This window comes from Entelurus aequoreus, linkage group LG19 (genome assembly GCF_033978785.1).
Source record: "Entelurus aequoreus isolate RoL-2023_Sb linkage group LG19, RoL_Eaeq_v1.1, whole genome shotgun sequence".
Lineage (NCBI taxonomy): Eukaryota > Metazoa > Chordata > Actinopteri > Syngnathiformes > Syngnathidae > Entelurus > Entelurus aequoreus.
Window position 1 is genome coordinate 6783308 of NC_084749.1, and position 17045 is coordinate 6800352.

At 40.6% G+C, this 17045-nt stretch overlaps 1 protein-coding gene across 8 annotated transcripts in view; it reads left to right on the top strand.

The window, feature by feature from the left end:
* LOC133635041 (rho guanine nucleotide exchange factor 18-like) overlaps window positions 1-17045 on the top strand; it is a 129681-nt gene that overhangs the window by 100095 nt on the left and 12541 nt on the right. For 7 of the 8 annotated variants that reach the window (XM_062027769.1, XM_062027770.1, XM_062027764.1 and 4 more), the window contains 5 exons: window positions 1838-2119; window positions 2202-2351; window positions 7940-8291; window positions 10716-10862; window positions 14960-15789. In XM_062027769.1, coding sequence (XP_061883753.1) covers window positions 1838-2119; window positions 2202-2351; window positions 7940-8291; window positions 10716-10862; window positions 14960-15183 — 1155 coding nt within the window. In that variant the 3' untranslated portion in view covers window positions 15184-15789. Of the gene's footprint in view, window positions 1-1837; window positions 2120-2201; window positions 2352-7939; window positions 8292-10715; window positions 10863-14959; window positions 15790-17045 lie in introns of those variants that run through there. The other variant, XR_009822010.1, reaches the window with a different exon arrangement.

A 17045-nucleotide genomic window follows, 5' to 3' on the forward strand; every position in this document is an offset into this window, starting at 1 on the left:
TGGGTTTTGTAGTTAAGTGTATATTCACTTACCGGACACACACATCAGGTACACGTCTGAAACAAAAAAAGATCTAGTACAAGCAAAAAGAAACATTTTTTACACAACTATTTTTATAATGCATTGCAATTGAAAACCACTGCAAAGACAGTCTGTTGTGCCGTGGGAGATTATCTAGTTTCACCTATTTGGGTTAAAAATATTTTTTGCAAAGCAGTAATTATAGTCTGCAAATGATGAGTTGTTGTTGAGTGTCGGTGCTGTCTAGAGCTCGGCAGAGTAACCGTGTAATACTCTTCCATATCAGTAGGTGGCAGCCGGTAGCTAATAGCTTCGTAGATGTCGGAAACAGCGGGAGACAGTGTGCAGGTAAAAAGGTCTCTAATGCTTAAACCAAAAATAAACAAAAGGTGAGTGCCCCTAAGAAAGGGCATTGAAGCTTAGAGCAGTGGTTCTCAAATGGGGGTACGCATACCCCTGGGGGTACTTGAAGGTATGCCAAGGGGTACGTGAGATTTTTTTTAAATATTCTAAAAATAGCAACAATTCAAAAATCTTCATAAATATATTTATTGAATAATACTTCAACAAAATATGAATGTAAGTTCATAAACTGAACATCAAATCAAGTAGTTCATTACCATAAACCCAGAGTTTCCCCCATGCCATGATGGTTTGACCCTCACTAAAATGTCTGTCAAAAAGAACTGTGAAAAGAAATGCAACAATGCAATATTCAGTGTTGACAGCTAGATTTTTTTTGGACATGTTCCATAAATATTGATGTTAAAGATTCATTTTTTTGTGAAGAAATGTTTAGAATTAAGTTCATGAATCCAGATGGATCTCTATTACAATCCCCAAAGAGGGCAATTTAAGTTGATGATTACTTCTCAACAAGTTTTTAGTTATTTTTATATATTTTTTTCCAAATAGTTCAAAAAAGACCACAACAAATGAGCAATATTTTGCACTGTTATACAATTTAATAAATCAGAAACTGATGACATAGTGCTGTATTTTATTTCTTTATCTCTTTTTTTCAACCAAAAATGCTTTGCTCTGATTAGGGGGTACTTGAATTTAAAAAATGTTCACAGGGGGTACATCACTGAAAAAAGGTTGAGAACCACTGGCTTAGAGAACTGGCTGCAAAGTAAACAAAAACCGAATGCTGGACGACAGCAAAGACTTACTGTAGAGCAAAGACGGCGTCCACAATGTAAATCCGAACATGACAATCAACAATGTCCCCACAAAGAAGGATTAAAAACAACTGAAATATTCTTGATTGCTAAAACAAAGTAGATGCGGGAAATATCGCTCAAAGGAAGACATGAAACTGCTACAGGAAAATACCAAAAAAAGAGAAAAAGCCACCAAAATAGGAGTGCAAGACAAGAAGTAAAACACTACACACAGGAAAACAGCAAAAAAAGTCCAAATAAGTCAGGGCGTGATGTGACAGGTGGTGACAGTACACCTACTTTGAGACAAGAGCTATAGTGATGCATGCTTGGTTATGCTTTAAAGTCATATCCAACAATTGTGACGACAACTTTTTACTGTCAACTGAGTTTGTTTTTTTAATGATTTCTGCTGGTGGTGTGCCTTCGGATTTGTTCAAAGCAAAAAAATGTCAAAAAAGGTTAAAAGACACTGGCGTACATAATAGTGAATATGTGCCGTTATCGTGTCGGTGAAGGCATACGCGGATGTCATTGGACTGTGCAGGTGTACCTAATGTGTGTCCAGCGAGTGCATGTTTACTTTGGTTTGAGTGTTGACAAAGCAGTTTTTTTGTCTGCTGTCTGACATTTTCCTCGGCTGCGGTCAGGCCATCATATCGCAGCAGGACAGCCACATGGAGCTGCAGCGTGTCTCGCTGACGGAGCGAGCCTCCCTGCCCGGCCGCCACCGCGGCAACGTGCTCCTGGAGCAGGAGAAGCAGCGGACGCTGGCCCTGCAGAGAGAGGAGCTCGCCAGCTTCCACAAACTGCAGTCCCAGCATCGGCAAGAGCAGCAGCGCTGGGAGAAGGAGCGTGCCAGGCACCGCCAACAAGTGGAGGCCACGGAGGCCAGGCTGTGGCAGAGGGAGGAGGAGTGCAGGCGCTTGGAGGTACAGTGGTCAGACCTACCTGGCAGTTGGTGTATTTCTGTGACTGGCACTTCAGTTATTAAAAAAATAAAAATGGATGCAGGAGCGTCTGGCAGAAGAGAGGGTGGAGCTGGAGAGGCAAAGGGAGACCTACCAACAGGACCTGGAGAGGCTGAGAGAATCCACCCGGTCTGTTGAGAAGGAGAAGGAACGCCTGGAACACCAGAAGAAGATCAAGAGGAAAACCATCGAGGTGGGAGCAGGCATATAGTAGTGCAGTAACCCCTCCTTTATTCGGACTATAGAGCGCACCAGTATATAAGCCACACCCACTAAATTTTAGAAGAACAATATAGAAGAAAAATATTTCCATATATTAGCCGCACCAGACTGTAAGCCGCAGGTATATACCTTGTGAAATTAATTATTTACACAAATATTTTGTACCGTATTTTTCGGATTAAAATCGCAGTTTTTTTCACAGTTTAGCCGGGGGTGCGATTTATACTCTCACTCAAATATCAAATAATATTATTTATTAGAGATGTCCGATAATATCGGTCTGCCGATATTATCGGCCGATAAATGCGTTAAAATGTAATATCGGAAATTATCGGTATCGTTTTTTTTATTATCAGTATCGTTTTTTTTTTTCTTTTTAAAAAAAATTAAATCCACATAAAAAACACAAGATACACTTACAATTAGTGCACCAACCCACCCCATTTACACTCATTCACACTCCTTCACACAAAAGGTTTGTTTCTTTCTGTTATTAATATTCTGGTTCCTACATTATATATCAATATATATCAATACAGTCTGCAAGGGATACAGTCCGTAAGCACACATGATTGTGCGTGCTGCTGGTCCACTAATAGTACTAACCTTTAACAGTTAATTTTACAAATTTTCATTAATTACTAGTTTCTATGTAACTGTTTTTATATTGTTTTACTTTCTTTTTTTTTCAACAAAATGTTTTTAATTTATTTATCTTATTTTATTTTATTCATTTTTTTAAAAAGTACCTTATCTTCACCATACCTTGTTGTCCAAATTAGGCATAATAATGTGTTAATTCCACGACTGTATATATCGGTTGATATCGGTATCGGTTGATATCGGTATCGGTAATTAAAGAGTTGGACAATATCGGCATATCGGATATCGGCAAAAAGCCATTATCGGACATCCCTATTATTTATCTCATTCACGTAAGAGACTAGGCGTATATCAGCAATCGTCACACACACACACACGTCAACCAATACAAATTTGGCGGGGGCGGGTCATGGCAGAAGTGCATTGTGAAAAAAAAGATGCTACCTGCTGCTACTTCCGTACCTATGAAAAGTGATCATTTCAACATTGGCGGTGACATATAAAAACTGACAAGGGCTGAACAAAAATGAAACCGAAAAGGAAGTCATATACTGCAGGTTACAAGCTGGAAGTAGTGAAATATGCAGCAGAAAACGGCAGTCGAGCAGCAGAAAGAAAGTTTGGAGTAAGCGATGTCATTAGATGGATCGACAAAGAAAGCATGGGCTTCAGTGACAACCGAAACCATCCTGTCCGGATTCAGAAAGGCTGGAATAATTGGAACTGCAACTGACGATGACTCTGGCGTAAGTGACGTACCGATAGAAGAGGAAGTGGCGCATTGTCTACCTTTGGAGTTGGCAGAGTTGTTTAGAAGCGACACAGAGGAAGAAGATTTCATGGGATTTAGCGATTAGGAGTGACAGATTGTTTGGTAAACGTATAGCATGTTCTATATGTTATAGTTATTTGAATGACTCTTACCACAATATGTTACGTTAACATACCAGGCACGTTCTCAGTTGGTTATTTATGCCTCATATAACGTACACTTATTCAGTATCTATGGGAGATACTATACTTTGACTTTCACAAAGTGCATATATATATACTGTATACCGTATTTCCTTGAATTGGCGCCGGGAATATAGTATTCGCATGCCTCGAATTACAGCCGGGTCAAACTCGTTTTGCAAAATAATTAGCGCATGCTTGGCACTTCCGCCGGGTCAAATATGAGTCATTAAATGACTCCCGCCTCCTGTTGGTAGAGGGCGCTAGTGATCCTTCTTGCGACTGCTGGTACTGCAGAAGAGTGCTGCAGAAGAAGACAACCAGCAGCAAGAGTGCGCAGCCATTGTTTGCTTGGACTTTTACCATGGAAGATTACATATCTAAAATAAAACGGTCTTCTAAACTGGACTTTCAATCGAAGCAGGAGGTAATACTTAAAAGGAAGATCTCCATCGAGACAGAGAGACTTTTAAAACTGAAGAAAGATAAGTAAGACTTCTATATCGATGCTTTTCTTCAAAAGGAGCTGGCATGGACTCATTAATACATAAAGGTAAGACAATAATAACGTTTTTTTTAATTAAATGTGCTTTTCATGATAAGGTAAGCGCCGGAGTGAGAAGAGGTTTTAAAATAATTAGCGCATGCTTGGCCATCCCGCAGGCTTCTGGTAAGCGCCGGAGTGACAGGAGGTTTTAAATTAATTAGCGCCCCTGCGGCTATTCAAGGAAATACGGTATCTTTTTTTAAACATGCCTCAAAACAACAGCTACAAAAACAATGAAGGCACACAGCTTCAGTCCCGAGTATACTAGAGCATACTTGCCAACCTTGAGACCTCCGAATTCGGAATTCCCAATAATGTTGTTCGGGAGAAATTCGGTAGAATGGTTGCCCCGGGAGATTTTCGGGAGGGGCACTGAAATTCGGGAGTCTCCCGGGAAAATCGGGAGGTTGAAACCGATACAGATAATTTCCGATATTACATTTTAAAGCATTTATCGGCCGATAATATCGGCCTACTCTAATTAAAAGGTTAAAATAAAACACATTTTTGGGTGTAATAATAGATGACAAAATGAAATGGAAACCTCATGTAAAAAAATATACAACATAAAGTAGCAAGAAACACATCAATAATGAATAAAGCAAAAATGCTCTTCAGCCCAGATCATCTGGCAAAGGTGTTCCAGCTGGTGGGTGACAGGGGTGAGTGCAGCTCTCGTCATCTCTGCTGTGACTCCATCAGCACCTGAAGCTCCTCCAGGTAGAAGCTTATTGATGGCGTCTGACAGTTAAATGATTGATGGCGGCTCTAGATTGACAGAGTAATCTTTGACGGCAGAATCAGCAAACCTGTTGCAACTTGTCCGATGGAGGGGGAGCCAACTTACAGAGAGCTTGTGTGTAGTGCTCCAGCTGGCGTTAAAGTTTGACCTTGGGATAGGTGCAGATGGTGGCACCGTCCGACGCAAGTGGTGGTGATGTTTTCTAATGACACTTTTCTGCTTGGCACAGCTCTTTGATTGAACATGAAGCTGGCCGGAGGTCAGCAGACACGCCTCTATGTAAAAAGACTATTAAGGGGAATATGTTCTCTCATTTTGGGCGAGTGTGGACGTGTGTGTGTTGTCCTTAAGCGTTTTTAATAACACATCAAAAGTGAAAAATGTGCTCAGTAGAATTTTTGTTTTTGTTTTTTACTCTCAAGGTTGTGTTACTGTCACGGCACGGCACGGCGTGACACAGAGGCTCTTACTATTAAAAGTGTGTCATGTCTGCTTAACCTGCTCCAGTGGCCTTGTGGTTAGAGTGTCCGCCCTGAGATGGGTAGGTCGTGAGTTCAAACCCCGGCCGAGTCATCCCAAAGACTATAAAAATAGGAGCCATTACCTCCCTGCTTGGTACTCAGCATCAAGGGTTGGAATTGGGGGTTAAATCACCAAAATGATTCCCGGGCGCGGCCACTGCTCCCCTCACCTCCCAGGGGGTGGAACAAGGGAATGGGTCAAATGCAGAGGACACATTTCACCACACCTCGTGTGTGTGTGTGACTATCCGTGGTACTTTAACTTTAAAAGGCACTGGGTCCAAACAAAATGGTTTAGTTAGTGTAAACATATTAGGTTATATTGTAACACTTACAAACGTTGCTTGGAGTGATGAATGGAAAATCCATACGAGTACAAAACGCTTTGCACGGCTAGAAGACTGAACGGCACTTCTACTTCTGGTTGGGCTAAATGGGAGGGTTAGAAAACTCGTCCAAAAGCTGGCGCCATTGCACAAACAATAACACGCGTTATCAGTATGTTTGCTTGTCGTTGGTTTTTTAAATTATTGCATGATGGCTAGGGATGATACTCGAAACCGTATTTCCCGGGTGTTCGATAAGAGAAGAACCGAGTCCTCGGACTCTAATCCCTTTTTGAGAACCGGTACCCGTAATCGAGACCATCATAGTAAAGAAAAAGAGTTGGTTCTTTATTCGAATCCCTGGAATCCCGTCCCGACCAGAAATGCTCCGTGGGACATCACAAGAAATGACGTCACGTAGCTCAGTCATTAGGCGCAGATAGCGAAAGCAGGAAAAACAATGGACGGGAAAAAGCGCTCCAAGGTGTAATAAAGTTCACAACAAAAGGTATAATCCAATGAATAACTTTACTGAGAGATTTGAGCAGGGTACAAACACATGACCAACACTTTTACGACCAACCGGAAACATAGCAACCAGGCTAGCAACGCACCTCCTTTACGGCAGCTGTCGCAACGTTCTTAAAGCAACCGCAGCACATACATATATATACAACACATCTCCCTTTTTCAACTTTTGTTTTTCTTTCCTTGTAAACAAAACAAAATCACACTGTATATGTGTTGTCTGTCTAATTATAAATAATGCAGACGAGGCGTTTACTTTCACAGCGTGCTCATAACCTCATTCTTAGCTGCCGGGTGGCGACATGCAACAACACTTTTCGAGGCTACCGCGCATGCTCGTCACTCCCGTTGCATGCTAGGTAGTGTAGTTGTTATATTCCCTAGCTCATAACATCACATCTTTCCCCCTATAAAGAAATAATGTTAACTCAATAAAGTGTATTTCTTTTCTTAGCTTTAACTTTTCATTTTTTAGCATTGTAACCACATTTGCAAACAACTTTTCTCTTCATAGAATGTTCTTTCAATAAAGAAATAAAGTGCAAAAATGTCAAAGCATCATAACAAACAGTTATGTCAAATAGCAGCAGAAGTGCACTTTTTGGAGAGCTGTATTATTTTCAGTTTTGTGCCCAAGGGACTGATTTTATTTAACACTATATTATTATCTATACACCTATAGTGATCACAGAGACAGCTTGTTTTTGTGTTACTGTATATATTTGTTTTTCTGAAAAATCCCACTTAATATACTTTAGGTAACAACAGTCAATATTTATTTGTTTTATTTTATTTTTTTAGGGGGGTAACAGTCAATATTTATTTATTTATTAGATTTATTTTTTTTGTTATATACTAAAAGTGAGCTTTTGTTAAACCAAATATTGTGTGTTTTTTTTCCATATACAACAACCTATCTGGACTCGATAAGAGAATCGATAAGAGGATTCGATAATAGGCTCGAACTCGATAATTTTTTATCAAACATCATCCCTAATGATGGCCATCAGCAAAGAAAATATATAAAAAACATCGGAAAAAAGTAGCAGCTTATAGTCCGAAATGTACGGTATTAGTGTGGCTTTATGTGTGCATTTCAGCCTGTATGATTTAGAATCCCAAAAATCCTAAATAAAATTAAAATATATATAAATATATTTCTAAAAAATACTAAAGATTTACATTCTTTTATCATTCCATCCTGGTAAAATAACTGTTCTGAAAAATAAATAAGGGCTTAAAATTCAAAGTTATTCAAGCCTATGATTAAAATGTGTGAGAGGAAGTGAAACAACTGGAAGGCGATTCATTCTCACCGTGCCTTCTTCCCGCCTTCAGGTGGTTCCTCTGGCAGGCAGCCTAAACGGGGATCTCCTCTTATCCTCTGGCCTCAGCGGCTCCACCGGCCTCTCTGAAGCCCCCCTGCCCCAGAAGCCCCTTGTGCGTGGCAGCCTCTCCGTGGCACCGGCTGACTACTCGGAGCGGCCTGAGGTGACGTTGCGGCGGGACGCCAGCTCCTCCACCCTGCCGTTGAAGACCGAGGTGCCGCTCCACCTCTTCAGCACCACCAACCAGCAGCACAAACTGCTGGGGGTGCAGCAGCAGATCCCCACCAAACTGGCCGCCCTCAGCAGCGGCAAAGGGAAGGGAGTCAAGAGCGGCAAGGCCTCGCAGCGTACTGACAGCACTGGTAAGTCGCCATATTGGCGCACGCAGTATCGTGCTGAGGTGATCCATAGGACATCACGGGTTAGTGCGTGTGCCTCACAATAAGATGGTCCTGAGTTTGATCCCCGGGCTCGGGGTCTTTCTGAGTGGAGTTCGCATGTTCTCCCCGTGGCTTTGAATAAGCCGCAGGGGTTAAAGCTTGGGAAAAAAGTAGTCCGGTAATTATAAGTTGGGATAAATTTGGCTATGACTTCAAATGCAGCCAAACAAGAAGACAATCAGAGACCTTGAGCGGAATTACACTAAAAATATTCATGACAGTGAAGACAAATTGTGACTCAATGTCATTCATCATTCAGTCATTCATTCATTCATCATATTTGTAAGGTCATTTTGAAAGGGGCAGGGAGCATCACTGCAGACATCTCACACCCTGGTCACAAACCGTTCAAACTCCTCCCCTCCAGCAGGCGTGTCGAATAACTGTATGCCAAAACCACCCGTCATGCTGTCAATCTGATGGACGCCGTGAAGTAACTCTGGAACTAATCTGTCACTGTGACTGTTCTACCTCATGTTCACATCATATTCTGTTTTGCTGTTCGCTCTATTCACCACCGCACTATCATCTTATTAGCCTGCCTTGCGCATGCTAGTTATTTAAGTACTTGTTTGTACAAAACTCAAAAGCAGTGAAGTTGTCACGTTGTGTAAATGGTAAATAAAAACAAAATACAATGATTTGCAAATCCTTTTCAACTTATATTCAATTGAATAGACTGCAAAGACAAGATGCTTAACGTTCGAACTGGAAAACGTTGGGTTTTTTTTCGCAATTATTAGCTCATTTGGAATTTGATGCCTGCAACATGTTTCAAAAAAGCTGGCACAAGTGGCAAAAAAGACTGAGAAAGTTGAGGAATTCTCATCAAAGACTTATTTGGAAAATCCCACAGGTGAACAGGATAATTGGGAACAGGTGGGTGCCATGATTGGGTGTAAAAGCAGCTTCCATGAAATGCTCAGTCATTCACAAACAAGGACGGGGCGAGGGTCACCACTTTGTCAACAAATGCGTGAGCAAATTGTTTAAGAACAACATTTCTCAACCAGCTATTGCAAGGAATTTAGGGATTTTACCATCTACGGTTCATATTAACATCAAAAGGTTCAGAGGATTTGGAGAAATCACTGCACGTAAGCGATGATATTACGGACCTTCGATCCCTCAGGCAGTACTGCATCAAAAAGCGACATCAGTGTGTAAAGGATATCACCACATGGGCTCAGGAACACTTCAGAAACTACAGTAACTACAGTTGGTCGCTACATCTGTAAGTGCAAGTTAAAACTCTACTATGCAAAGCGAAAAGCCATTTATCAACAACACCCAGAAACGCCGCCGGCTTCGCTGGGCCCGAGCTCATCTAAGATGAACTGATGCAAAGTGGAAAAGTGTTTTGTGATCTGACGAGTCCACATTTCAAATTGTTTTTGGACACTGGACATTGTTTCCTCCGGACCAAAGAGGAAAATAACCATCTGGATTGTTCTAGGCGCAAAGTTCAAAAGCCAGCATGTGTGATGGTATGGGGGTGTATTAGTGCCCAAGGCATGGGTAAATTACACATCTGTAAAGGCACCATTAATGCTGAAAGGTACATACAGGTTTTGGAGCAACATATGTTGCCATCCAAGCAACGTTACCATGGACGCCCCTGCTTATTTCAGCAAGACAATGCCAAGCCACGTGTTACAACAGCATGGCTTCATAGTAAAAGAGTGCGGGTACTAGACTGGCCTGCCTGTAGTCCAGACCTGTCTACTATTGAAAATGTGAAGGCTAAAATATGAGAAGGGAGACTGTTGAACAACTTAAGCTTTACATCAAGCAAGAATGGGAAATAATTCCACTTCAAAAATGTGTCTCCTCAGTTCCCAAACCTTTAAAGAGTGTTGTTAAAAGGAAAGGCCATGTAACACAGTGGTAAAATGTCCCTGTGACAACTTTTTTGCAATGTGTTGCTGCCATTAAATTCTAAGTTAATGATTATTTGCAACAACAAAAAAAAAAGTTTCTCAGTGTGAACATGAAATATCGTGTCTTTGCAGTCTATTCAATTGAATATAAGTTGAAAAGGATTTGAAAATCATTGTATTCTCTTTTTATTTACGAATTACACAAAGTGCCAACTTCACTGGTTTTGAGTTTTGTACTACGACAAGACTTGAAACAGAAGTATTCCTCAGTCTGTAGGATAATATTACATCATAGATGCAGTGCAACCATGATTCTAAAACATTAGCATTTGAGTGGTTACTTATGATCACGTCAGCACCGACGCTCTGCTTTTTTATCAAATAACAAGAAGCCAAGCTGCTTCACTTGAGCGTAAGAATTATATTTCACAATAAAAGCGTGTTAATCACTCTCCTCCTTCCCCAGCCTCCGTGGACATGAAGCAGATTCTTCCTCTGAAGCTGTCAGCTCGCGACGACAACGCCCTCAAAGCCAAGCGCTCCGTCAGCCCCAACCAGCAACCCCTGTTGTCTGCTGCGCCTCCTATGCCGCCCTCCCTGCATCATCACTTAGGTACACACACACACACACACACACACACACACACACACTGGAATGGGGACCAAGTTTTTGATCATCACTTGTGGGCACCACCCTTTCTACAGGTTGTGGAGGCATAAAAAAAATTAAGTAAAATGGCCACTGCCCAGTTAGCTCATACACGTAGGGGTGTAACGGTACACAAAAATCTTGGTTCGGTACGTACCTCGGTTTAGAAGTTACGGTTCGGTTCATTTTCGGTACAGTAAGAAAACAACAAAATATACATTTTTTGGTTATTTATTTACCAAATTTGTAAACAATGGCTTTATCCTTTTAACATTGGGAACACTATAATAATTCTGCCCACGTTAATCAACATTAAACTGCCTCAAGTTGTTGCTCAGATTAAATAAAATGACACTTTTCTTCTACATAAAAAAAGTGCAACATTAAAGGCCTACTGAAATGAATTTTTTTTATTTAAACGGGGATAGCAGATCCATTCTTTGTGTCATACTTGATCATTTTGCGATATTGCCATATTTTTGCTGAAAGGATTTAGTATAGAACAACGTCGATAAAGTTCGCAACTTTTGGTCTCTGATAAAAAAAAGCATTGCCCCTACCGGAAGTAGCGTGACGTTGTCAGTTGTTCACTCCCTCATATTTTCCTATTGTTTTCAACGCAGCTAGAGGGATTCGGACCATTACCCCATTAATTTGAGCAAGGATGAAAGATTCGTGGACGAGGAACGTTAGAGTGATGGACTAGAATGCAGTGAAATACATATTTTTTTTCGCTCTGACCGTAACTTAGGTACAAGCTGGCTCATTGGATTCCACACTCTCTCCTTTTTCTATTGTGGATCACGGATTTGTATTTTAAACCACCTGGGATACTATATCCTCTTGAAAATGAGAGTCGAGAACGCGAAATGGACATTCAGTGCCTTTTATCTCCACGACAATACATCGGCGAAATGCTTTAGCTACGAGCTAACGTGATAGCATCGTGCTTTAACTGCATATAGAAACAAAAAAATAAACCCCTGACTGGAAGGATAGATAGAAAATCAACAATACTATTAAACCGTGGACATGTAACTACACGGTTAATGCTTTCCAGGCTGGCGAAGGTTAACAATGCTGTGCTAACGACGCCATAGAAGCTAACTTAGCAACTTAGCAACCGGACCGCACAGAGCTATGCTAAAAACATTAGCTCTCCACCTACGCCAGCCAGCCCTCATCTGCTCATCAACACCCGTGCTCACCTGCGTTCCAGCGATCGGCGGAAGGACGAAGGACTTCACCCGATGCGTTTGGCGGCCCGGAGACGTAGGAAGTCAAGGTGAGGTCGGCGGCTAGCGCGTCTGCTCTCCAACAATGTCCTCCTGGTTGTGTTGCTGTAGTCCGCTGCTAATACACCGATCCCACCTACAACTGTCTTCTTTGCAGCCTTCATTGTTCATTAAACAAATTGCAAAAGATGTCCAGAATACTGTGGAATTATGAAATGAAAACAGAGCTTTTTGTATAGGATTCTACGGGGTACCATAACTTCCGTTAAACTGACTTCGTCACGCGCATACGTCATCATACCGCGACGTTTCAGCCGGATATTTCCCGGGAAATTTTAAATGTCACTTTATAAGTTAACCCGGCCGTATTGGCATGTGTTGCAATGTTAAGATTTCATCATTGATATATAAACTATCAGACTGCGTGGTCGGTAGTAGTGGCTTTCAGTAGGCCTTTAAACAGTTTCAAGTCAACTCATCATGCTTAATTTATTACAGCATTGGGGAAGCCTGTAGTTGATTTTTATTATGTAAATGTTATATTTCTATCAACATGTGATAGCAGGGACCCTGCCATTCAAAACTAGGCTGCTGCATTACTAATGATTAATGTAACTATAACTGAAAAAATAGTACAATAGCAATAGGAGAGACTATTCATCCCTGAACACCATGGAGTTCATGTAGGCTTAATGATGCACTTACATTATTATATCAACTATCAGAGACAGAAACTCTTCATTTAACATAATGTCCTTTTTTGCTGCTTTAACACAGCTCAATCAACACAGAAACAGGTAAAGTGAAATAACAGACAGACAGGGCTTTGCTGTCCGTAACACACACACACACACACACAGCAAAATGAGCTAACGTTACGCTAAAAGCGAATTAGCCTTTACCTCAAGCCAGGCATCTTCAGAATGGATCTGACTTTCATTTGAAAAGGTTTTCCTTTAAGGCACCTGTTTTTTTGTCCCCATACAGTCAGAGGTCCCCTAAAGGTGACTGTGTAAACCAGGGGTGTCCAAAGTGCGGCCCGGGGGCCATTTGCGTCCCGCAGCTAATTGTTTACCGGCCCGCCACACATTCTGGAAATGCTAAAGCAAAAATAAAAAAAAACATTTAAAAAAGTGGAATGAGGTGAATTCAAACTAGAAAAAGTTGCAAAGCTGCCATGCGGGCTGTTTTTTTTCTTTTGTCTATCTTTGTTTCTTTTTTTGCCATTGCTCAAAAAAAATTAAAAATCAATGTTATAATGAATTATTGACCTATTCAAGGCTTCAATTATTTCTAATATTTCACTTTAAAATGTTTTATGTGGAAAATATTGCATATTTTGTGTGGTTGGCATACAAGAACATCAATGTTTTCTTTGACAAAAGAGCATAAAACAAACAAAATATTAGTTAGAACCTAAAATCGACAGATATATCTGAAGTTGATCTCGTAACTTAAGTGTTGAAAGTAAAAAAAAAAAAAAGAATAAAAATGTATCACTTAATGAGTGGGGCACCTTTGGATCCCAAAAATATTTAATGGGATTTTATTTATCTTTTCACTGTGATTACTCAAAAATATTAATGAATTAAAATCAATAGTGTCCTGCATTATTGATCTTTTTAAGGCTCTAATTACTTCACATCAAACATTGGTTTCTGAATGTTTTGGGCAGTGGGGGAAATACTGCATAATTCAGATTTATTATAAAAAAAACAAAGTTGTCTTTGACAGAAAAGGCATAAAACCTTTTTTTTTTTTTTTAACTTTATATCAACCTGAAGTTGATATACTGTAGAGATTTTCTATAAGCGTTAAATTAAAAAAAATAATAATAATTTGACTTGTTTTTAACTTTTTAATGACTTAGACCCTTCATGGTCCCCGGCAGCCCTAAAAGTAAAAAAATAAATTAAAAAAATCCATATATTTTGTTATGGTTTGAAATGAAAAATATCAAAATGGCCCCCGCATGCTTTATTTTTTCCGTGTGCGGCCCTCAGTGGAAAAAGTTTGGACATCCCTGGTGTAAACAGAGCGATGTCCCCATTAAGTAAGCATTGCCAGAACACACACACATATACTGGTTATAATTTGGAATGGGGACCAAGTTTTTGATCATCACTTGTGGGGACCACCCTTTCTACAGGTTGTGGAGGCATAAAAAAAAGTAGGTAAAATGTCCACTGCCCAGTTAGCTCATACACGTCTTTAAATCTCTGGATTGATGAAGTAATGTGCTGATCATTCTTACTGGGGACCCTGGGGAAAAAGAGTTAATTTGGTTCATGGGGACCAAATTTAAATAATTTTGCATAATTCACACACATTTGTACCTGACTACTGAGGACAATTAAAAAAAAAAGAAAAGAAAAAAAGTTCAAATTAAATATGACATGATCCTCAGAATACAGCACTACAGCTGTCCTCTTATAGTAAACATGTTTTATGGGCCAAAGCTTAAACATCACTTAGGCATCTTCAGAATGGATCTGACTATCATTTCAAAAGGTTTACCTTTAGGGGACCTGTTTTTTTGTCCCCATACCGTCAGAGGTCCCCTAAAGGTGACTGTGTAAACAGAGCGATGTCCCCATTAAGTAAGCATTGCCAGAACACACACACACACACGCAGTTTAATGAATTCTTTGATTCCATGCCATCAGTCCCTGCCTCTCCCTGTGAAACATCCCTCAGTGTGCCATTCTTCGCTATGATTAATGGCTGCTGCACACCCATAAACTTGACAGAACGCAACAAAAATAACATGGATCACTGTCAAATCAACTCTTAATTTTTATCGTTCTCAAATCAAACCCTCATCAGATCCAAGCCCTCCAGACATTTCCGGACCGGATTCCCAATCTACCGTTCCTAGCACCGGCCACCCTGCGACTCTCCACAAGCCTCCCGTGCCTCTCGCTCAGCCTCACTCCATCCTGCCGGCCCAGGTGCAGCCCCAGGGCCTCTGCCCTGACCCCCACATGCCGCTACCGCCGCCCTACATCAGCACAGAAGACCTCAACAAGGAAGATGTCATCTTCTTCTGAATTCACATCAGCGGACGCCGGTCTTATTTTATTTACTCTCCTCTAAAGCCCAAACATTTGGCTTCTTTTCATGAATCGATCCAAAGATGGCAGCCATTGTCAGTGAAAGAAGTCCAATGATGTGAAGACCAGACTGACGTAGACTTGGCGTGTGCGTCAAGAGGAACACTTGCTTGGTGGTTCATTTGCACAGTGTAAATACTCCATTCCTGACTCTTGAACGAGCCTTTATGGGTCTTTTTAGAATGCTTTGTAGCTGATTGTATGTTCCTAACTACACTTTTAGGGATATTTTTCTAATCCTAGAAATGATCAAGTCAACATCTTTTGTTAAAATCTTCTTCCCTCCATGTGACTGAGTGAAGGCAGGAGGCGGTGTACCCCCTGGATACAATCACGGGTCCCCTTTCATTTTAAGCCTACACTTATGGCCCCTTTTTAAAAAAACAAATTTACAGTTCTATAATGAAGACATCGGATTTTGAATGTTATCAGTGTGTGTTTAGACTCTGATTGATGTTTTTGGCCGGCTAGTGAAGGCAAAATACAGTCGTGGTCAAAAGTGTACATACACTTGTGAAGAACATCATGTCATGGCTGTCTTGAGTTTCCAATCATTTCTACAACTCTTATTTTTTTGTGATAGTGATTGGAGCACATACTTGTTGGTCACAAAAAACATTCATGAAGTTTGCTTCTTTTATGAATTTATTATGGGTCTACTGAAAATGTGCTGGGTCAAAAGTATACATACAGCAATGTTAATATTTGCTTACATGACCCTTGGCAAGTTTACCTGCAATAAGGCGCTTTTGGTAGTCATCCACAAGCTTCTGCTTGAATTTTTGGCCACTCCTCTTGGCAAAATTGGTGCAGTTCAGCTAAATTTGTCGGTTTTCTGACATGGACTTGTTTCTTCAGCATTGTCCACACGTTTAAGTCAGGACTTTGGGAAGGCCATTCTAAAACCTTCATTCTAGCCTGATTTAGGCATTCCTTTACCACTTTTGACGTATGTTTGGGGTCATTGTCCTGTTGGAACACCCATTTTTGTTTCATCTGACCACAGAACTTTCCTCCAGAAGGTCTTATCTTTGTCCATGTGATGTCAGATGAAACAAAAATGGAGCTGTTTGGCCACAATACCCAGCAATATGTTTGGAGGAGAAAAGGTGAGGCCTTTAATCTCAGGAACACCATTCCTACCGCCAAGCATGGTGGTGGTAGTATTATGCTCTGGGCCTGTTTTGCTGCCAATGGAACTGGTGCTTTAAATGGGACAATTAAAAAGGAGGATTAGCTCCAAATTCTTCAGGACAAGCTAAAATCATCAGCCCGGAGGTTGGGTCTTGGGCGCAGTTGGGTGTTCCAACAGGACAATGACCCCAAACACACCTCAAAAGTAGTAAAGGAATGGCTAAATCAGGCTGGAATGAAGGTTTTAGAATGGCCTTCCCAAAATCCTGACTTAAACGTGTGGACAATGCTGAAGAAACAAGTCCATGTCAGAAAAGCAACACATTTAGCTGAACTACACCAATTTTGTGGTCAAAAATTCAAGCAAAAGCTTGTGGATGGCTACCAAAAGCGCCTTATTGCAGGTAAACTTGCCAAGGGACATGTAAGCAAATATTACCATTGCTGTATGTATACTTTTGACCCTCACATTTTCAGTAGACCCATAATAAATTCATAAAAGAAGCAAACTTCATGAATGTTTTTTGTGACCAACAAGTATGTGCTCCAATCACTACATCACAAAAAAATAAGAGTTGTAGAAATGATTGGAAACTCGAAACAGCCATGACATGATGTTCTTTACACGTGTATGTACACTTTTGATCAAGACTGTACTTTCCTTT